This window comes from Scatophagus argus, chromosome 15, assembly GCF_020382885.2.
Source record: "Scatophagus argus isolate fScaArg1 chromosome 15, fScaArg1.pri, whole genome shotgun sequence".
NCBI lineage: Eukaryota > Metazoa > Chordata > Actinopteri > Scatophagidae > Scatophagus > Scatophagus argus.
The window spans coordinates 20,174,026-20,194,893 of record NC_058507.1 but is presented as its reverse complement, the minus strand read 5'-3'; the positions used below and the strand labels follow the sequence as shown (position 1 = coordinate 20,194,893).

Genomic DNA, 20,868 nt, shown 5'->3' with positions numbered 1-20,868 from the left:
TACGCAACAATCACGCATTAAGGGCAAAACGTTCCTGTTTTGCAATATAAATATAAACGAGAACGGAAATGGCTATTGTATTCATAGCGTACATGCAACAATTAAAACCATGAAGCCTGAATCCCACGATCTTACAAGAAACTGCACTGGATTTGGCGTTTCTCTGGCAGGGGGCGCTGTGTACCCGCACACCTGCATCCAGGTGAAGTAAACGTAAACGAGACAAAAGGATGGATGATAACCTCCATCAACCAAAGAGTCAAAGAGGACTTTCCATTTATTTGACCTCAGATGTTCACATCAGATGGATCGAGCCGTGGTCTGGTTTGTGTTCTGCTTGGCTCTTTGTGTCGGGATGGAGTCTGCCGGAGCCCCTCAGTCCGGTCCTCTGACGCGCTCTGACACGAGCTTGTGGAGGAACGATCGACCGGTGAACGACTCGGTGGTTCTCCACGATTACATGGTGTTCTTGTACCGAGCACTGTCCAAGCTTCAGCGGAGACACGATTCACGTGGATTTGCAAACACAGTGACAAGTTTTGTGGACCAAGGAAAAGGTTAGAGGCCAAAGTTAATGACTTTCTTTAAACATGTTTTTTTTTCCCATTAAAGGCGCCGATAATTGATGTAAACACACATGCAGTTAATGTTAAGGACGGTACATTGATAAATCTTATTTTAATTTACTACATTTAAATTTATTTTCAATCTAGACAAAACAACATAGGTATTCATATTATACAAAAATATAAACTCTAAAGAATATTTGAAACATATGAAAATGTCCTTTATGAGGAGTGCCACTAATAATTTGCACTTTAACATTTAACCTATTTAAAATTGCTGTAAACGAATATATAATTATCCAGCTTTAGATAGCATGTTCAAATTATTTATACTTACACAATTTAGAGCAGTGTGTGTTTGTTGACATTAGTAGCAAGATTTGCTTACCGTGACAAAAAGTGAAAATGGACGTTTGGAACACATAATTTTGGGAGAATAAATTTTCTGTGCACTCAAGTGAATGAATTAACATGAGGGAATGGCATAACTGTGAGGGAAAACAGAAAAACAGTAACGTTTATAGACTTCAGAGTGCCTTGGGGGGATATTTGGATTCATACATCCTGTATTTCTGGCCCTGATCTCCCTGCTTCCCTCTTCCTCGACAGATCTGTCATCCTGGGACAACGGTCAGCGTTACATCTTCGACTTGTCCAGTTGGCCCAGGATGGATAAGCTGGTGGAGGCAGAGCTCAGAATACTAAGGAATCCTGCAGTCGACGTTCTGTCCATCCTAACAACCGGAGGAAACCTTTACAACATCCGTCTGTACTCCTGTTCTGCTGAGGGTGCTTCTGATAGACAGCTCTTAGACTCCCGCACTATAGAGGTTCTGGATGGTAGTCTCCCCAGGTGGGAAGTGTTTGATGTCTGGACAAACATGAAGGCCCATCAGACGAATCCCACAGAATCAACACAGGCCTGCTTCCACCTCCTGGCTTTGTCTCAACTGACCAACGAGGTGGCTGACCCGCTGCTCCTGGGGCTGGATCGCCACACACGACTACCACAGGAGAGAGCTTTGCTGGTGGCTTTCTCACATGCTGACACCACTGACGGTCTGTTCAGAGATATGATGCACAAGAGGCTCCCTACACCACTCAAAGCTATTCCAAAAGATGAAAAGATGCACTGGCTGCACCACAAAAAAGCCTTGTCCAAACGGTCATTCAGTGGGACAGGAGGAGGATCGGCAGTGGCAGGGACTGAAAGGAAAACTGGACATAGGGGGATCCGCTGCAGCCGTAAACCCCTCCATGTGAACTTTAAAGGTCTGGGCTGGGACGACTGGATCATTGCCCCTCTGGACTATGAGGCATATCACTGCGATGGGGTGTGTGACTTCCCGCTGCGCTCCCACCTGGAGCCCACAAACCATGCCGTCATCCAGACCCTCATGAACTCCATGGACCCAGATATCAGTCCACCTAGCTGCTGCGTCCCCTCCAAGCTCAGTCCCATCAGCATCCTCTACATCGACTCAGGCAACAATGTGGTCTATAAGCAGTACAAGGACATGGTGGTGGAGAGCTGTGGATGTCGGTAGCAGCACTAAGAACACTGGCTGTACTGTAAACTGCACAGAGCTTCAGTTGTGAAAGACAAAATAAAAAGTTATAATCAGTTATTTAAATACATGTGTCCAGTATTTGTATGAATGTCCATAGAGGATTCATTCAATAATTAACCTTTCTTATTTAATAGTCTTATGTAGACTGAAATATGATTATAATAACGGACTGCATTATGATACACTGTTACCTCTTATAGGAACAATGACCACCTTGGACCATCAGCTGTCCTGGGACCTCTCGCTGCTTCATCCAGAGCTTTGGATCTGGATCATCGTCGCCCTGGAGATTCAGCATCTACCTCTCTCCCTAGCATCTTGCCTTGTTTCTCATCCCTGCCTCTCCTATGCCTCTTCTTTTCTGTTTTTACATTTTAGCCTCTCTCCAGATGGAAGCAGAGCGCCTTATTCTGTATAGATTGTACAGCCCCTTGAGGCAAATTGCGAAATGTAATATTGGACTATATAAATAAAACTGTCTCGACTTGCAAGCCGTGCATCAGTATCAGAAATAATACAAACATATATTTTTTAAATGCTGCAAAGGATTTTCAGCAATATGTAAACACAACATATATTTAGTCAGTGCTATTTGATAAGTATCTCGTGGTCTGGTTTGTAGAAAATTTATAAGAATGGATTGCAGTCACTGAATGCACCATGAATTGCACAACATTTGCAACCCCTAGCCTATCTGCGTAGCTCACAAGAGATACTGTGCTAATGATGTCAGGGGAGGACAGTGCAGTTGTGACAATTTTATCATATCAATAAATAAATCCAATCTCTCAGCTGGTACAAACACTCCAGTGTACCTTAAAAAACAACCACACACACACATGCTCTTGCTGGTAACTTTTTCTGGGGCTTTGAAATGTAGTTACTTCAGTTTCGCAGTGGAGGAACTAAAGACTTTACAACCACTCCTTGTTGCACATGTATGCAAACTGCCATTGTTTTGGGTCCGACTGAAATGATCCATGTGGGAAAGTGTAACGTACAGGTCAAAACGGCAGCTGACAGCACCGGAGAGATGAACAACGAAGACAGGGCTGGCTGATAGAGACCATGGCAAAAGAAGCATTGGCCTGTTAAGTTACACATGCACAGTCCCACACGCGAAAAGGTCGTGGAAGTACTTTCGTGGTTATTCGACGATATCCCGCATCACTAGTCACCGTGAAGGCAGCAGTCACCGTTACCATGACCACAGCGGACAGGCAGCTGAATAATCAAACTGTGATTTGTTTAAAGTGACGTTACGCGATTAACAACATTCATATTTGCAGAATGTTTTTTTTTGTTTTGTTTTGTTTTGTTTTTTTAAATGAAGCTAACTTGCTAACTTAAGGTTACTCGCTTCAGAAAGCACACCTGTGTAACGCACCGTCATTTCTCGCTGTGGCAGGCGGCACCAAAGCTGAGAAGGTTTTACAGTTAAGGGTCAGCAGCCTTAACGCGGGAAGAGCCAACAGCCTCAAGTCAAAAGACCTCAGGTAGCAGTTAGCTTGGTTCCACACCCCGTTCTGCTTTGCTGTAGCCTAGCCAGGTTAATCAGTCAAACCTGGATTATGAAACTGCTTTAGTTCAATTTTGAATTTCTCCTCGCAGTCGTCACTTTCTCTGTTTAATGCAAACTGGGTTGATATAGAGAAACAAGGTTCAGTTTGTACCTGCTGTAGTGACTGTATGTTAAAATGCCACACCTCATAGATAAGTAACAGTGTTAAAACGTTCATTTTCAGTTAGTTTTGCTAATTAGGATGGCAACGACTGGAACGGTCATTTGAATCTCGGTGCAAGAAACATTGTTTTTGTTTTTTATTGTTCTCTTAAAGAATATATTTCATTTTTTGTTTAGAAATTCAGCCATCTTGGATTACATGTGCCAATTTCAATTTTTCAAACTCAAGAAATCTCACAAGGCCTTGCACCTGCATTTGACAGATAATTATTTTTGATTTGATGTCTTATTTGGCCATGGCACACTGGCTCTGCATCCATATTTAGCATATCTTTGGCTTCCTACATTTCACCTCATACATGGCGAAAACTGTAAACCAGTATGGTTCACAGGATTGTGTACCATCTAAAACATTTCAAAGAAGTAGCCTTTGTGGTATGTCTCACCTACATGTACAAAAACTAAGCGTGTCATATCAAGATATCCAAAAAAGTCTGTTGGAGCCATACATTAATTACTATAAGAAGTCTGCTGTTTTGTGTTGATTTAGTCATTTTATAAGTTTACAGGTCAGTTTTTTAGCCAATGTTTTTATGGCGACACGGTGAATTTCGCCATGAAAGCATAAGTTGTTGCACCTTCAGTGTAAAAGTGCAGGGGTCGCTGCTTGCTGCATTTAATATTAACATAATCATTTCAACAGAAGGCAGTCTTGTTATTTCAGATATATTTCAGACAGTGCTTTTTCTTCCTTTAACATTCTGACAGGAAGGAAACTTGATTTTCTTTATTTATTCTGTGAATAGAATTGAAAGGTTCAGGTCAGTTCAGTTGCAGTTCCAAGTGCCAGACAGTGACAGCATGTCTACGGTAATCGGGAAGAAAAAAGAGCACCAAAAAAAGGTGAAGTGGGTGTTTGTTCAAACACAACAGTCTATGTACAAATCGTACGTTTTTTTTTTACATCCACTGCATATAGTAGTTTTCCACAATGTGTGCAAAGAGTAGAAAATTGAGATTATACTGCGGTTTTTCTCCATGCTCAGGACCTGCGTAAATTCGTGGAGCGTAATGATGACAAGAAGACAAAAGACAGGCCAGGACAGGTGGTGGAGGAGAAGGAGAAACAGGAGAGTATGAAGATTCCACTACACAAAAAGAAAAACGCAACTCTCCCTAAACAAAGTGAAAAAGCCGGCCCATGCTGTGTCATGTCCAGGATTAAACAAGGTGGGTGGGGACATGGCAGAGAGTCAAAGCATGTAAAATGTAGTGAAGTAGTACTTTTGACTTTTGAGGATTGCTTACTTTAGTGTTAAGAATTGGCTTTCCTCCATTCCTAGATCATTTTAAGAGGGAAGGAGAACTTGAATTACTGGCCACTGAACGGGAGGGAGCAGAGCTGGAGGTAAATGACTCTAACGGTCCTGTTTTAGTGACACAAGCACAACACCCGGTACTGTGTGGACGTCTTGAAGTCGATTTGGGTTAATGTAGGTTCCGCAGCTGCTCGCTGCATCTTCTTGTTTTACAGACACGAGAGTAGTAACAATCTTCCCATCCAGCTCTCAGCAAGATATGAAATAAGAATAATTCCCAGAATGTAGAACTATTCTTTTAAAATAAAAAGTCTCACGTATTTTATTATTATTTTATTCTGTATGTTTTTATTACTACCAACAGCCAATATTAGCCTTATCTAGTGCTGCGCTGTCAATTCATTCCACAGTGACAAAGACATACTACATTCAACAAGTATCATCTTTGTTTCACTGCCAGTTTTTCTCTGGCTTTACCTTCCTCTCCTTAATTATCTGCAGTACTTTCTCAGGTGTGTCTGGTAGCGAGCAGGTCAGAGATTAGGGAGTTGGACAAGGACATTGCAGCAAAGGAGCAACGAGTGAGAGAGTTTGCAATAATGTTTGAGTCAGAGAATTCCAAATATGAAGAGTTCCTCAAGAGGATTGAGAAAAACTCTGCAGATGCCAGGACACAGTAAGCAGTGGTGGTTCACTGTAACTTAAGAGTTTGTGAAATATTTTTCTCTAATATTGTAATTATTGCAGTGTTGTTGTGTGTTGTCAGTTTTGAAAACGAACACAAGTCTAATCGGGAGAAGGATGCTGTGACTGAGAAGTTAATTGATGAAATAGAAACCATTAAAAGGTAGCAACGTGATAATATTATCAATTTATCATATGCGCTTTCTTCATGTTTTACGTGAAATGACCAAACAAGGAAGAGTAATTTTGGAGGCGGGGCAATGAAACATTGTATCGGATCTAAACGTAGTCTTTCTTCTTCATAGTGAAATCACCAAGAATGATGAAATCCTGAATCACTATGAGAGATTAGAGAACGTTCTGTTTAAGCTGTCACCTCCAGAGTGGCAGGAGACCCAGCAGGCTAAAGTCCCATCTCACAGAGTCTCTCAGGATGAGCACAACCAGAAGCCTCAGAAGTCAACAGTAAGCCAAGGTAAGAGTTAAAACCACTGACTTACATAAAGATGGACGACACATTTCCGCTTCCTCCTGCTGTAAAAAAATGGAGCCAAAATACCGCAGATACAAGCACTCCCATCTAGTGCTGGTGATGTCATTTGGAGCCAGTGTGGAGCTGCAGTATTGAGTTCCCACCCATATACCAGCCTGACCTAATCCTGAACTGTGGTGTTTGTTAATCCTCTGAAATCAAACCTTGTCTAAGCTGTCTTAGCTCTCACCTTTGTCCAGTATTTGATGACTGTTTCAAAATTAATGAGCACTAATATTTTTGTATGAGATTTGGGACTTTATTGCACTTCATTAACACTGGGGGACTCGCAACAGACAGATAACAAAAAAAAAGACTGTTTGCAGCAGAAGCTCACATATCCTGAGGTAAAAGTGTGAATAGTGTTCGTAATGTGATGGAATGATAACATGCACACAGGTTTGGAGTCCAGTCCAGGTAGAGCCAGAGAGCCCACCCTGTCCTCAGCACCCCGTGACCCGCTGTAAGGAGACACTAACAACCGCAATTCATGTGTGCAAATAAGGCTGGCAATGGGTGACTTTGATTTTTTTATTCAACATGAGGCAAAGCAATTACCAATTTAATAATATATCTAAAGAACTACATCTCTTCTTTTTTTGTTTCATGTGGCTTTTATTTCATTTCACATTTTCTTTCTGTTAATATGTTAACATTCTTGTTGCTGCCGTTATATACAGCTGTCAGGAAAAGCACACATATTACATTTTAATTTCTCCTGGGTCTAAACTCTTTTGGTATTTTAGGTTCACAAATTCTACCCAGGATGGCGACAGCTCTGAATATGAGGTCAGTTTTTCTGAAGCACTGCCACTTTTAATTTGTGTGCGCCTGCAGTGCTCACACAATACACTATCACCATCCCTCCTCTTGCCGGAGAAACTATACTTCACTTATCCCCAGCAGCTGGTGGATAAGATGACGGAGCTGATGGAGCAGGTGCTGTTCTTGTCAAAGATTTCCAGTGAGGTGAATGAGATGGTGAAAGACCTGCAGAAGAAGTTAAAGGCTAAATTGAAGAAAATGTAAGCATTATATTTATCTGGTCTGTAGTCCCTGGGCGGACTGATGTTAAAAATCAACAAAAAAAAGCAAGACCATGGTCGATGCACAGCATTAAAGGATACAGCATAAACCAAAGCAACCATATAAAAAGCGTGACTAAGTAAATAAAAGTAACAAATAACAGTTGTGAAGCAGCCACTGAAGATGCTGCATGTGTAGTGGTGGGAACACCTTGAGTCAATGCCAGCTGCTCTCTGTCTATAGGAAAGAGGAAGAAGAGAAGCTAGAATTGCCGATAAAAGACATGAAGGACAGAATTGACAAAGAGAAGAAGAGAGCTGTCGGGCTAAAGAAGAAGATTGAGCTCCATCACTCAATAAAAACAGCGAACCTGGTAAGGAGGCAGAATGTCCTGTACATCCCATCATTCAAATCTAAAAGGTGCACTTGGCAACTTAAAGTGTTCATCAGTAAGCTGCACACAGCATGTTAATTCTGTGCAAATGTTGTGTTTTTTTTGTTTGTTTTGTTTTTGGGGCAGTTTACTCCGTCTCCCCTCCTCCCCTTTCATTGCCTCCGCTGTTTCTACCTGCTTACAGGATGCCACATTGGACGCTCTGGACGTGAAGGTTACAGAAGTGTATCGCTGCTGCGTGAACAAGCAGGTGACCAACATCAGGCTCTTGGAAAAGGTGGCCAGTGTTGAGTACCGCATGTCTTTGGTGCTGCAGCAAATTGAGAGCATCCCTGAAGGAAGTTTAAAACAACTGAGGAAAATCAAGGACAGTGAGAGGAGGAGCAGGTTTGTCTCACTGACGGGAGACGCCCATGTATTATTATATTTATATATTTAACAGTAGAGAAGATGTATATTTTGTGGGAAAATGGTGTAGGTTGGCTTACACTGATTTTTGTGTAGAGATTTACTGAATACTGAACGTTCTTTCCCTACGTACTACAGGCTGTGTGAAGAAAAGCTGAGACAGCAGAGTGAGAGACGGATAGAAATGATGCAGAAATGCATGCAAAGATACTTGGGTGACCGTAAGAAAACAGTGAGTCACAATGAACACTGTGTATTGGGTTTATGAGCAATGTTGCTGTCATTTTGGAGAAATATTATTCGTCCATTTGTCTCCTTTAGAGTGGGAGAAAACTCTTGCCCAGATCCAAACCTGCTGAGCAGAAGTCAAAGTCACCCAAAGTCAGTGATGAGGACGACAATACTGCCGAGGATGAATTCCATGCTTGCCTCTTTTCCATGGATGTAAACACAATGTAATTTTTCCCCATTCCATGCAAAGTCAAAAATGTAGGAGAAAATAAAATCTCTGCTTTCCACTTCGGGTGTTTGAACTGTTTTAATTATTAAAGTTTTAAAAAGTTTTAAATTAAAGTGATACTGGATCTAGTGATGCACTTTGATTTTCTTTGAAAAATGTTCTGGTCAAATTTAGAGGCAGTTTTTGTTATACTTCCTCAAAATGAACAGATTGAAATCCTAAACTTTAGCATGCGGTCCTAAAGAAGTCATAACATATTCTTCACCACATGTAAGGACATTTTATAATGTAAACATTTTACATTACAAGTACATTATTAAACACATAACCATCTCAAATGTTCCTCCAAGAAGCAATGTTGTCACACTTTTATATTGGGTTTAAATCAACATCACAATCAAGCAGTGCTAGTAGCTTTCCAGATTTTCCGGGCAGCACGGTGGTTAGCACTGTTGCCTCATCGCCAGAGGGTTCCAGGTTCAAATCCCAGTCTGGGCTCTTAAATGTGGAGTTTGCATGCAAGCGGTATAGAAAATGGAAGGACATTGTGACAAGCACAAATCACAAGGCATGTGTTATTTTCATTTCTGATTTGAGTCACTTTCACACATGGTCCTAAATCAGAGACATATCTGATTCTTGGTGTGATGTGACAGCTGTGTGATCAGAATCTTCGTGTATTCTTTCTCCTACTGAGCGTGCTTACATCACTCTAAGTCATTATATTATTAAATGTCAGCACTGGTGGACAAAACCAAATATGCACAACAACATGGAGACAGGAGCTTGTAAATTCAATAGATATGTGGGAAAGACGTCTCAAAGCAAACAATTAAAGAAGTGAGTCCCTGCACTACTATTTTATTAATTTTGATGATGGACTGCCATGCAAATCACATTTTCTGGTCTTCATTTAACAGCATGATTGTTGTTACAGTTTGTTCTTATTTTGCTATTTGTATAAATGAGAGAAAGTGCACAGTAGAGTAGCATTGAAAGAAGTTAAACAAAGGAACATGCAACAGATGAGAAATAAAGCCATGATGAATTCCATACACTGAATAAGCTCTTAAGGTGATCACACCTGGGAATGCATGAATAATTATTATGTGAGAAATAATATAAAAGTAAATTGGCATAAGTGCAAAATGGCAACATAAAGAAACTTGAATAATTTGTCAGGTACTAGCGTGACAAGTGCTGCAGTGCCTTCAATGGTTTCATCTTAAGAGACGGAATCCTTAAACCATTCAAAATAATAAAGTGTTTTCATAAAATCTTTACTTTGATTTGATATTATTAGTTGTCATGCACACAGCTGTTATTGTGCTTATTATGAACAGATAAAATACATTAAATTAACATTTGATATTTCTTCACCACTTAGTTTTCTCAATTCCATGTTTTCCGCTAATAAAAAGAACCCCATGGTACCCCCCCCCCTCACCCTGGTCTGGATGCTGAGTGTTCATGTCAGGCAGGCAGGAACAGATGGTAGGAGAAGAAGAAGAATGATCTCAAGTCCTCAAATCTCCACTGATCCAATCAACAACCATTTTGGCAACTTCTTTTCCTGCATCCAGGACGAAAGCGTGGCGGAAGCCCTTTTCACACAGTCTTAAATCTCCATGTGGGAAGTCCTGTTTGATGTCGTGATAATACTCGACAGGGCACCAGTGGTCTGTAGCTCCATAATAAAATATAAGCTGAAAACGAGAACACATAGATGATGCTGATTTATAGACTGAACACACAATAACAGCTAACACGAACATTTCACAAGCAAATGTAGTCTTCATGTCTCAAGTGGTTTTAATGGAATCACATATTGACTATTACAGACAAATGTCACAATGTGGTAATACAGGTTTCTCACCTTTTCAAGATTTTTCTTGATGGTAATGTTATCTCGTTCCAGAACTTTCTTCATCTCCTGACCCCCCATGTACATTGCATTGGCTACCAAGAGAAACAAAATCACACTGGCCTAATCATTTCTATATTTTGGACATTCTTGAAATATTAAATGACACTCAGGCTTGTCCTACAGAGTAGAGTAATATCTTTAGAATATTGATCACAGTGGCAGCTGCCTGCTAACTGAAGATGCCTGTACCTGAGTCTACAGTATACTAATGCTTTCAGGGAGGACCACACATGATAGTAAGAGATATGTTAGAAGGTTGGTTGCGAATTCTACTGTATTTACTGGTGGCATGAAGTGCTTCCAATACAAGCTGTCCAAACAATGCTCAAAGGTGCTCTTAAAAATATGCACAAATCTTAACAGGGTTGATTCAACATCCATCTAACATAATATCAATAAAAAGTGAACATATAAACAGTACAACCAACCTGCACAGTCTCCACTGAGTAGACCAACAGTAGGCTGGACTACGGTGTGGTCCAGAGAGCGGATGCCACCGAGCACCAGTTTCACCAGTCTGGCCTTGAGTCCCTCAGGCAGCAGAGAGAGAAGGAAGAGAGGCAGATAGGCTGCATAACGCATGTGACACAGCACAGGCGTCATGACCTTCCCCTGAGGAGTCTGAGCCATGCGCTCAATGGTGGGAAACAGCATGATGGCCTTCATAATCTGCATTAAAAACAAAGGTTACAAAAGGTTACGCTTTTCAGCCTGTCTTGGATTAACAGAACATTAAAAAAACATCGCAACAGAACACAGAAAAATCATAGAAGGTAAAAGATTCACTCTGAGATAGAAACTAAACTATGGAAATCCCCGAATTGTAACAAGGGAGTTTTTCATTTCATTTAATATGCTTTATTTTAGCATGACATGCCACACTGTGGACAACCGGCCGAGTTTGATAGTTACATGTTTTATCGTTGTCAAAGTGAAAATATGACATCTTTCCCTAAAAAGAACCATTTTAAGATATGGTGACTAACCTTAAGTTCAGGATTTCTCTTCATCACCTCCAGAATAATGTAGCAGCCAATGGAGTGTCCCACCAGGACCAAGCTGGTGTCTCGGGGAACATGTTTCCTGAGGAAGGCCAGTTTGTGTTCAATCTGTCCATTCAGACCAAACGCATCACTCTCTAATGCTGAGGAGGCATCTGCATTTAAAAAAAAAAAAAAAAAAAAGAAGCAAAAGAAATCATAACGTAGAGCGTCTATATCTGGACCTTGTCCCCACTGAACCAAAGCCCCACTATTTATTTTACACACAGCACCAAAGGACCTTGTTTTTAAGATCTTCTGATTGTATGTTCAACTGGTTTGAGTGAGTCATTAATGACAACTAGTCTGTAAATATGATAGGTGTGATTGACATTCTTGTTTCAGCCAGCATAATTATCTATGCTCTCTCTTTCAATGTGACTGAGTCAGCATGGAAACCCTGAAGTGTTATAAAAAGTGGAAAATAATCAGCACCTTCCACCATATCCATGGAGTCTGGTGGTTCACAGTGACCAGCGTGGCTCACAGCCCACACTGGGTGGCGGTATCCAAACATACTGTGAATAGTTTGCATGAAGGTTCTGTAGAAGCCCACTACACCTGGGTTACCTGTGGGGGAGACAGCAGAAGATCAGCAGATTTCCCCACAAAACAAATGGTAAGGGAAGTGCACTTTCACATTCAATGCCTGGATTCTTCCAAAACCCTCATCATTTAAATCAGGGTCTTCTGCCAGCAAGCCCGTTTCTCTAATTTCTAAGCTTTTGTGAGACCTTTCATTATTACAATGAAATCCCACCATTATATCAGTGCAAAATATTGAAAACAGTGACTGCAGATGAATGGAGACAGTTAGATCAGTACCTGTACGTTTGTATCTAATCACTTATGATGTTATTAATTAAAAAGAAAATCAGTCTATGAAACATTATGACAGACAGCGGGTTTGAAGTGGAACTTTCTCTGCTTAAAAAAAAACAAAAATCTGAACTGCTGTTCCTGAGGAGAGAATTTTATGCAGTCATGGCCAGACTAACCAGTTGGGGCAATCCTGAGGTCAAACTTTGCTATCGTTGCGTTTAGAAATATGCACCATTCCATCACAATATAAACTGAAATAATAAAGGGCTCAAACACAGGGTCATAACATTAGCTGTGGTTAATCATTAATTCATCGCATATAAAAATTCCAATAATTGAAAAATGAGCATCACAGTTTCCCAGAGAGAAGTGAGTTCTTCAAATTGCATCTTCTATCCAACCAATTATTTACTATCTTAAATGACCAAGCAGCAAATCCTCACATTTAAGAAGCTGGAACAAGCCAATGTTTGACATTTTGACTTGGAAAAAATGACTGAAACAATTCTAAAAAAATATAGTTGGCATTCAATTTTTCTTCATTTTACTGATGAATTACTCAATCAACTAATTGTTGCAGCTCTATGTAGCTGATAATGCATCACCTGTCTGTTAATGCTGTACTTAAGTAGTCCATCTTACCTGGAATGATGAGAAAAAGCACCTTGTGTCCAGACTGTAACTGGCAAGAGCCAAATTTAAGAACCTCTGTGATGGCTCCACAACAGTAGACAAAGTCTGTCTGTGGTTCGTCTCTTCTGTCTGTCACCATGTTGTCCATCTTAGTAGCTCTGAAGAAAAGAGGGGAAATTATGAATACTAATCTTATCATTTTACTTCGAGGAACATTTTATATACAGTGAGCACTCTTAACCCATTCAGCCACATGGTAAATACGTTTATACTGAAGAGGTGTAACTGTATTACATTAATGTCTTTCAGCTAGCTTTAACAGCCGACACAGCTTATCAACTGAGTCCAAAGGCGATGCACTTAATGCGGGTTAAAGGTCACACAGCGAGTCGTGCATGTGTTGTATTTACTAGCTTCTCTTAACAGCAAAATTTAAATAATTAAAAAAACACTTCAGAGTAACCAGAATAACAACTTTAATGAGAATGCAATAACAGTGAGAAGTGGAAAACCTTACTTAATAAAAGTTGGCATTTAGATTTAACTAATACAATTATTGCTAATCTGTTGATGCCGAATAAAATAATGGCTGTTTTTGTATCGTTTGAACGGCATTTAAAGAGCTTGTACCTGAAAATGTATTAAAATTACATATTTTAAAAATAGTTTGGTGTGAAAGTCACAAACACTAGTCTTGACAATAAAATACTTAAAATTACGAGGCGCTGAGTGACATAAGCTTGAATCCTAGTAGCTGGTTTTCTGACGCTATCAGTTTAAAGTATAATGTGTAACAAAATATCTTTTACCTCTTAATAACATTAAAAAAAGGTTAATATGATATTCTCCCCATTGATTAATCTTTCCTCTTGGCTCAGTGAGTGGACTTCCTGCTTTGCTCATTGCTGAGTTCTGATTGGGCAGCTTCTTCTTCTGCTAAGATTTTATAGCGTTTTGAAAACAACTTTTAGGTGCATTACCGCCATCTTACGACCATACTGAACTATGTTCATCTGCTCAGTACCATCTTTTTCATAACAGTAAATATAGTGCCATACCCTACACGCCCTAAATTCAATTGTAGTAATTCTTTATTACTGCTACTTTATTACTAGTTTTAAAATCTGTCTTTCCTGCTGGTACTGCATCACAGTTTGCTGTGATTGGTTGAAAACATTCCTTGGCCATCTATGGTACAAGATTGAAAATTACTTAAAATCTGTTCAAAATTTAACTTAACTTCACAGGTTTAGGGATGAGTCTGACATGATCTACTTTACTGACCCTTAGTAAAATAACTGTGTACTGTTCCAGTGCAGCAGACTGAAAGTCAGATGAGATGGTGAACTTCTGCTGGTGCAAAAGACAGGATCCTCACTGAGGATTAGAAGGGGAGAAAAAGCATGGCATTTTGACTTATACAATGCAGCTCAAATGTGCTGATGTTGAGAGTTGAGAGTTTTAGATAGATAGATAGATAGATAGATAGATAGATAGATAGATAGATAGATAGATAGATAGATAGATAGATAGATAGATAGATAGATAGATACTTTATTGATCCCAAGGGAAATTCATGTAACAGACATTAAAGGATAACAAATCCTGTTATTGTTCGTCTCTCTCAGTACTTGTTGTCTTCCCCAGCCTCTCTGTGGCAGTCACATTCAGTGTCTTCTTCTTCTTCTTCTCATTATCATCATCATCATTAATAATAGTTAATAAAATTTATAACAGTAAATCGTAATCAAACAGGAGGAAAAAATGTCTTTGTTGGGGACTATTTGCTCTGGTGAGAATTTGGAGCAGCAGGATGGTGTATGGGGGACGAGTCAAAATAAATTACAGTGTGTGTCATGAAGGAACATGTCACCCAGTTCTTGTGATATGTTAAATAACTTCTAACTACAACGGAGCTCTTCTGGCATAGAGAAGAACATACAACTGACTTCCTCTGTTATACGCCTCTAAGCAGCTAAGCCTTCTATGCTCTTCTTGCTGTAGATCCTTCTCACTAGCAAGTGTCTTTTTCTCCCTCCACTTGAAAACACTTTTTGGTCTTTGCTTGTGAAGTTTTATACAAACAAAACTATTATTATAATACTGGGGCAATTGGAGACCAAAATCAGCTATTCCAACAAACCATTTCAATGAAGCCAAATTTGGGCCTCATGCAAGAGTGCATTTTCATATTGTTTATGTTCTAAGTCGAATTCATATATTTCTCTTAACTGCACAAGCTTGTTGTAAATTGGTTCTTTCAGCCAGATGAATGCCATGTTCATAAGATGAACATTTTGAAGATTTGATCATTTGTATATTCAACAAACCTATGAAAGCATACTTATTTATCTCTAGTTTCTGGGAAATCTTATTCACAAAACATCACACAACTGCAGTACTATACTTAAGTATAGTTTTCTTATACTTTATTTTCATTTTCTGCTGCTTTGCTTCAGAGGGACGGGAACAGTGCAAAATTATTTTACTCATGGTCAGTAAAGTAGATCATGTGAGACTAATGGCCCAGTCACTGGTAGATCTACTCATCCCTAAACCTGTAAAATTAAGTGAAATCTTTAACATATTGAAAGTAATTTTCATTCATGTACATGATTGTAAGGTATGGAGCTATATTTACGGTTTTGAAAAGGATCGGACTTAGCAGACAAATATAGTTCAGTATAGCCATAAGATGGTAGTAATGCACCTAAAATTAAAGTTTGTCCTGACTGCTGGAGTTATGTAATAGATTCATATTTTACATGCTGGGGTGGCACGGCGGGCGGCACGGTGGTGCAGTGGTTAGCACTGTCGCCTCATAGCAAGAGGGTCCCAGGTTTGAATCCCGGTCTGGGCCCTTCTATGTGGAGTTTGCATGTTCTCCCTGTGCCTGCGTGGGTTTTCTCCGGGTTCTCCGGCTTCCTCCCACAATACCAAAAACATGCACATTAGGTTAATTGGCTACTCTAAATTGCCCCAAGGTGTGAGTGTGAGAGTGTGTGGTTGTCTGTCTTTGTGTGTTGGCCCTGTGATTGACTGGTGACCAGTCCAGGGTGAACCCCGCCTCTCGCCCGTAGTCAGCTGGGATAGGCTCCAGCTCCCCCGCGACCCTGACGGATAAGCAGTATAGAAAATGGATGGATGGATGGATGGCATGGCAGTGCACAGCAAGAGGGCTCCAGGTTTGAATCTCGGTTTGGGCCCTTCTGTGTGGAGTTTCCCCATCAAAAATCTTTATCTTATTAAGTTATTTTTGCTTTTATTTGCATCTTGAAATAAACCCTTTTTTCAAAAAAAAATTAAAAAAAAATGCTGCTGTGGTGAGAATTTGATATGTGAGTTTAGAATTCAGCTGGTGATGCTAGATTTTCACAAGTTACTCAACTCATTCAAAGATTTTTGACTTAATTGGACTTAATAGCTATAATAGAAAAATTTTGCAGTGTAACATATAAGATGATTGTCATATAAAGTGAATGAAATCAGCTCAGAGTCAACATTAAAATGTTGCCACATGTCACTACATCGGAGATCATTATCCAGTCTGTTAAAGTATTATGAAAGAGGCCACTCTGATAATGATTTTACTTTTGATATGTTGAGTCTGTTTTCTTATTTTGACGATACTTGCAATTGAATGCAGTAATTTATTTGAGTGTTTTCACATTGTGGTATACTTTTGCTTATCTGAATACTGTACTGACTACCTCTGCACAGAGTAAAAGAAGCATTTCACACTCAAGTCCTGCTGACAGAAAGATCAGATGAATGCACACATTGCTTGCATGTGTGCATGTGTGTGTGTATTTTCACAAATGCACAAGTATTTTTGCCCATGTGGACAAAGTCAGAATAAAATTGGCGAAGGGCACAAATACTCTTAAATCACTCGTATACGCCACTGAAGAACACATCTGACTGTATGAGTAGCCCTTACACGAGGCCCATTGTTTTTCCAGGTGAGAGGTGTACAACTATTTTGCACAGTATATCTGTTGTTTTGTCTTAGCTTACTCATGACAGCATCTCAGTGATGACTGTCCACACCTGACCAAGACAAAGAACTCACAAAGAACAAGAATTCACAAAAATACAGGGTTTATTTTCCCAGTGACTCATGATGATGTGTGGTAAAACTAGGAAGAAAATGGAGAACTTTCTGTAACCAAATATTATTTCCCTCCATTTGCTCCTTACAAGCATATTGTCCTTTACACTACATATTGTATAACTTCCCTCTTTGATTAAAAACAGATAAAGACAGCTTGACTTCCTGCCTGTCTTTGGAGGAATCCATGAATAAATCATTATTGTTTTACTATGACTTTTCAAACAACACATTCATGAAGATAGCCATTAAGTGAATTCAGATACTTATCATTTTGTGTATTATACAGTACTGTGGGGTGTACAATGTCACAGTGTCATCACAGGAGTTCAGAAAGAGGTCATGATTATCCAGCAGTCTTTTTTCCATGATGTTGTTCTGCAAACAGTGAGGTTTTACAGGGCAAAGGTAAAGTGAATTGCTGTTTCCTAACATACTTGCAATGAAAGTGAGAGGGGACAAAATCCATTTTCATAGTTTCATACTATTTAAAATATGCTCCAAAATGTATCTAAAGTTAATATGAGGCTCAAGGAGTCTGCATTAGTCAAATCAAGCACATATCACCCAAACGTAGTCCTGTTTTTTTAGTACAAAATCCCCCTCCTTGTGTTCGCCCAGACAGTGTTTCTGTGATGACATTTGTTGGAGGAATAGTAACACAAAGAGATAATTTTGTACTGAAAAGACTTTTTGAAGATGGAGTCAAACAAGTTAAGTTTTAAATCAGCTTCAGCTAAAGTTTCAAATATTATATAGTACGAAAGCAAGAAAAAATTATGAGCAATGATTAATGACCTAGAAAAATGTGAGTCTAATCTTTAATCTGAGCAGCAGACAGTGGTGTTTGTAAATGTTAACCATTCACTGGTGGTGTTGGATCTGGCCTTTTGCATAATGTAATAAAGTAAAACATAAAACTTTTCTGTAACTATAAGTGACTTAGACTTGAACATTTACTCTAAATATTTAATAGAGTACTGAGAAAACAATGAAAATAAGCAATTATAAAAGAATGAGTCATTTGAATATCATAATATCTCATATATTTGAAATTATGTATCAATGTCTCAGCACACTTGCGACAATAATTCTAGATATGAAAGATGTCTGAAAGCTTCGAGTGTATTGATATAAGAAGAAAATGTTGAGACAGTATCACAAAGTCTACACGCAAAATATCAATAAGTCATAATTATACAAATCATTAAATTGAAAGAAACCTCACATAATATTTATTTGTATGTGTTTCATGTGTGTTACAACCCCTTTAAGAATTTTTTGACATCATTTGGTCAGACGTAATAAAACAGTTTAATCAACAGGGGTATGATTTAGTGCCTGAATAGCTTCGGCCATTCACTGAAAGACTTCCAATGGAAGGGTAAAGGAATTTCAATGTCCATCTTTGTATTGCTTACTTTAATGTATGGTGCTGTGTTGTGGGAAGTCCTTCTCATTAGATCTACAGCTTCATTAAGTCCCCCATAGAGATGTGACTGAAAAATATTAATAACCTCCTTGGTATCATTATTTACACGCTCCATATTTAAAGAATTATATGCTTCTTGTATTTTCGCTTTGGTGAGGTCTTTATACTCAGTAACACATCTCTTTGCCTCCTCAATGTGTTGTTTTGAAGACTTCAAAATCTCTGCATGAATAGCATCAACTTGTGAAACAATTTCCATGTTTTCATCTTGTAGGTAAGTGATGAAACTCTCTCCTTTTTCAGCAATCACCTGGAGGAGGTCAGTTACTGTCTTGTGAAGGAAATGGATCCCCCTACCCACTGAATGTTTTAGCTGATCATATACAAATCTTGCAGAAGACTTCAGTTCATCCACGATCTCATTTCCATTCACAGCAACATCAGTTCCAGGTATGGTGAAGTCTATTTCCCTGATGTATTTTGAAATGTTCTCCAGGAGGCTAGCAATCCTTTGGACTGCCCCGTCAGTGGCTCTTGATACAGACCGACGAGCTCTATGGAACATCTCCAGACTCGAGAGCTTCTCTTCAGATCCGGGTACTGTAAACTTTGTGTGACTCAAAAACTGAGTAACTGCATCTAGCAAAGCATAAATCTTAACTTCGCTAAATTTCAAGACTTCTCTGGCCTTGCGTGCCAACCTGTCTATAATATTCTGCACTCTCAAGGACATGAAGCTGTCAGAAGCCTCTACGTACATGTCTTTTCCTTGATCAGCAAGGTGTTTGACTGAATTCTGTAGTGTGTTAAAAGACATAGGGACCTCGTGATAGGCTCTATCTATGACACTGGAAACTGTGTTTTTCAGCTTTAAGCCACCACGGTTGAGATCAAAACCAAAGTGGTCAGTGTGATACTTGTTAATGAACTTGAGCACAGGATCGGTCATAATAGGAATCTTGTCCTTGGTCCCTTCAATTAGGTCATGGAGGAAGTCCCAATTCCATGATGTCTGTAAGATCAACTTCTGAGTGTTTTTTAGTGTGGCTTTGGCAGTGAAAACATCAGTATCCTTTTCAGGAGAAGACTGAAGTTGAGGGAAGACATTTCAAAGAATAATTGTTATAACAGTGTTAGGTTGCAATGCATAAATCATCAGTCTGTTTGAATCTTTTCAATTGTTTGCTTGTGACAACAATATGCAAATAAAGGAGCTTAAAGTGTCTTACCAAGTAGCGACAGAACAGTTTTCCGTACAATTGTGACATAGACCTCCGCTGAAGATGCAATCCCAAGAAGCCAGATGATGGGGAAGACATTGATGCAGTGATGCCATCTTTGCGGGAAGCATAGCGCAAGCTCACGTCAAAAAATGTTCGGCTGTTGATGTCAACATTGAGAGTATGACGAGACTCCCTTTTAAACAGAGAAACAGTTGTAAGAAGAGGTATTTTCTAGTGCATCTTTGTTCAACACATTAGCGAGAACTGTTCAAATGTGCAAAAAACAAAACAAAAACAACACAAAACAAAACAAGAACAAAACAGCAAAAAAACAAGAACAAAAAAACAAAAACTAAACAAACTAAACTTACACTGAATCAGTCAGAGGGGTTTGGCGCTTCATCCTGAGAAAAAAACTGGTAAAGTTATTTTACAGTTGGTCTCCAGAGCTTACTCAACCAACAGCACCATTACATACACACATTAGCTTGCAACAACACAAACTAGACATCAAAAGAAGGATTCTTGTACATTTCTTCCTCAGAGCAACTCTGATAACAGTCCTCACCCAGGGATCTTGGGCAGTAAACCCACTTATAAGATTTGTGGTGTCCCATTTACACTTGTCACTTAAAGTATCTTGTACAGAGATTAAAGATATGATATGATACACTCAATACACTGATACACATACCAATTTACTTAATCAAAATAATCAGATAAACTGTCAAAATTATGAAATAAAAAAGTAAAAAAATATTTAATTTTATTATATAATATACATTTTTATGTATCATAATTTTTAATGATACATATTTCATTTTTCTTATTTCACTGGATGAAATATTGAATGAAGCCAATAAGAAAATAAATCTAGATTTGAAATCTAACTGAAAAAACACAAAATATTATCTACACACTTACCTCAGATTTTGTGCAAAAACATGTTGCCAGTCCACATTTACATCATTGTGAATCAAGTTGCACTTTCCATTTAGATTAATTACTCCATTATCAAATCCAAGGGTTGCACTGG

The 20,868-nt window shown here is 39.1% G+C and overlaps 4 protein-coding genes across 13 annotated transcripts in view; 2 read left to right on the top strand and 2 right to left on the bottom strand.

The window, feature by feature from the left end:
- Window positions 1-63: 63 nt before the first annotated feature.
- Window positions 64-2,327, top strand: gdf7 (growth differentiation factor 7). Its single transcript, XM_046413983.1, has 2 exons — window positions 64-557; window positions 1,176-2,327. Exons 1-2 carry the CDS (start codon window positions 305-307, stop codon window positions 2,111-2,113), a joined length of 1,191 nt encoding a protein of 396 aa, XP_046269939.1. The 5' UTR covers window positions 64-304; the 3' UTR covers window positions 2,114-2,327.
- Window positions 2,328-3,281: 954 nt separating this feature from the next.
- Window positions 3,282-8,702, top strand: LOC124072266 (coiled-coil domain-containing protein 38-like). Of its 5 annotated transcripts, none has more exons than XM_046413524.1 (14): window positions 3,288-3,633; window positions 4,628-4,724; window positions 4,868-5,051; window positions 5,165-5,229; window positions 5,653-5,816; window positions 5,907-5,987; window positions 6,130-6,299; window positions 6,756-6,819; window positions 7,103-7,145; window positions 7,260-7,381; window positions 7,626-7,755; window positions 7,961-8,163; window positions 8,323-8,416; window positions 8,506-8,702. In XM_046413524.1, the coding sequence occupies exons 2-14, from the start codon at window positions 4,683-4,685 to the stop codon at window positions 8,641-8,643; spliced, it is 1,500 nt and encodes a 499-aa protein (XP_046269480.1). In that variant the 5' UTR covers window positions 3,288-3,633; window positions 4,628-4,682; the 3' UTR covers window positions 8,644-8,702. The 5 variants fall into 5 exon arrangements, with proteins under 5 accessions (XP_046269482.1, XP_046269483.1, XP_046269480.1 ...); XM_046413525.1 differs by having other exon boundaries at window positions 3,293-3,633; window positions 7,263-7,381; XM_046413526.1 differs by lacking the exon at window positions 5,907-5,987 and having other exon boundaries at window positions 3,282-3,633.
- Window positions 8,703-9,489: 787 nt separating this feature from the next.
- On the bottom strand, window positions 9,490-14,019 carry ldah (lipid droplet associated hydrolase). Of its 2 annotated transcripts, none has more exons than XM_046413529.1 (7): window positions 13,876-14,019; window positions 13,076-13,224; window positions 12,047-12,181; window positions 11,558-11,727; window positions 11,000-11,240; window positions 10,521-10,603; window positions 9,490-10,350 (listed from the first exon to the last, which is right to left on the bottom strand). In XM_046413529.1, the coding sequence occupies exons 2-7, from the start codon at window positions 13,212-13,214 to the stop codon at window positions 10,162-10,164; spliced, it is 957 nt and encodes a 318-aa protein (XP_046269485.1). In that variant the 5' UTR covers window positions 13,215-13,224; window positions 13,876-14,019; the 3' UTR covers window positions 9,490-10,161. The 2 variants fall into 2 exon arrangements, with proteins under 2 accessions (XP_046269485.1, XP_046269486.1); XM_046413530.1 differs by lacking the exon at window positions 13,876-14,019 and adding an exon at window positions 13,361-13,449.
- Window positions 14,020-18,389: 4,370 nt separating this feature from the next.
- Window positions 18,390-20,868, bottom strand: part of apoba (apolipoprotein Ba) — a 29,060-nt gene continuing 26,581 nt past the window's right edge. For 3 of the 5 annotated variants that reach the window (XM_046412595.1, XM_046412591.1, XM_046412592.1), the window contains 4 exons: window positions 20,757-20,868; window positions 20,204-20,248; window positions 19,839-20,025; window positions 18,390-19,696 (listed from right to left, as the gene is read on the bottom strand). In XM_046412595.1, the coding sequence (XP_046268551.1) occupies window positions 18,512-19,696; window positions 19,839-20,025; window positions 20,204-20,248; window positions 20,757-20,868 (1,529 nt within the window). In that variant the 3' untranslated portion in view covers window positions 18,390-18,511. The remainder of the gene's footprint in view (window positions 19,697-19,838; window positions 20,026-20,203; window positions 20,249-20,756) is intronic. The other 2 variants (XM_046412593.1, XM_046412594.1) reach the window with 1 other exon arrangement.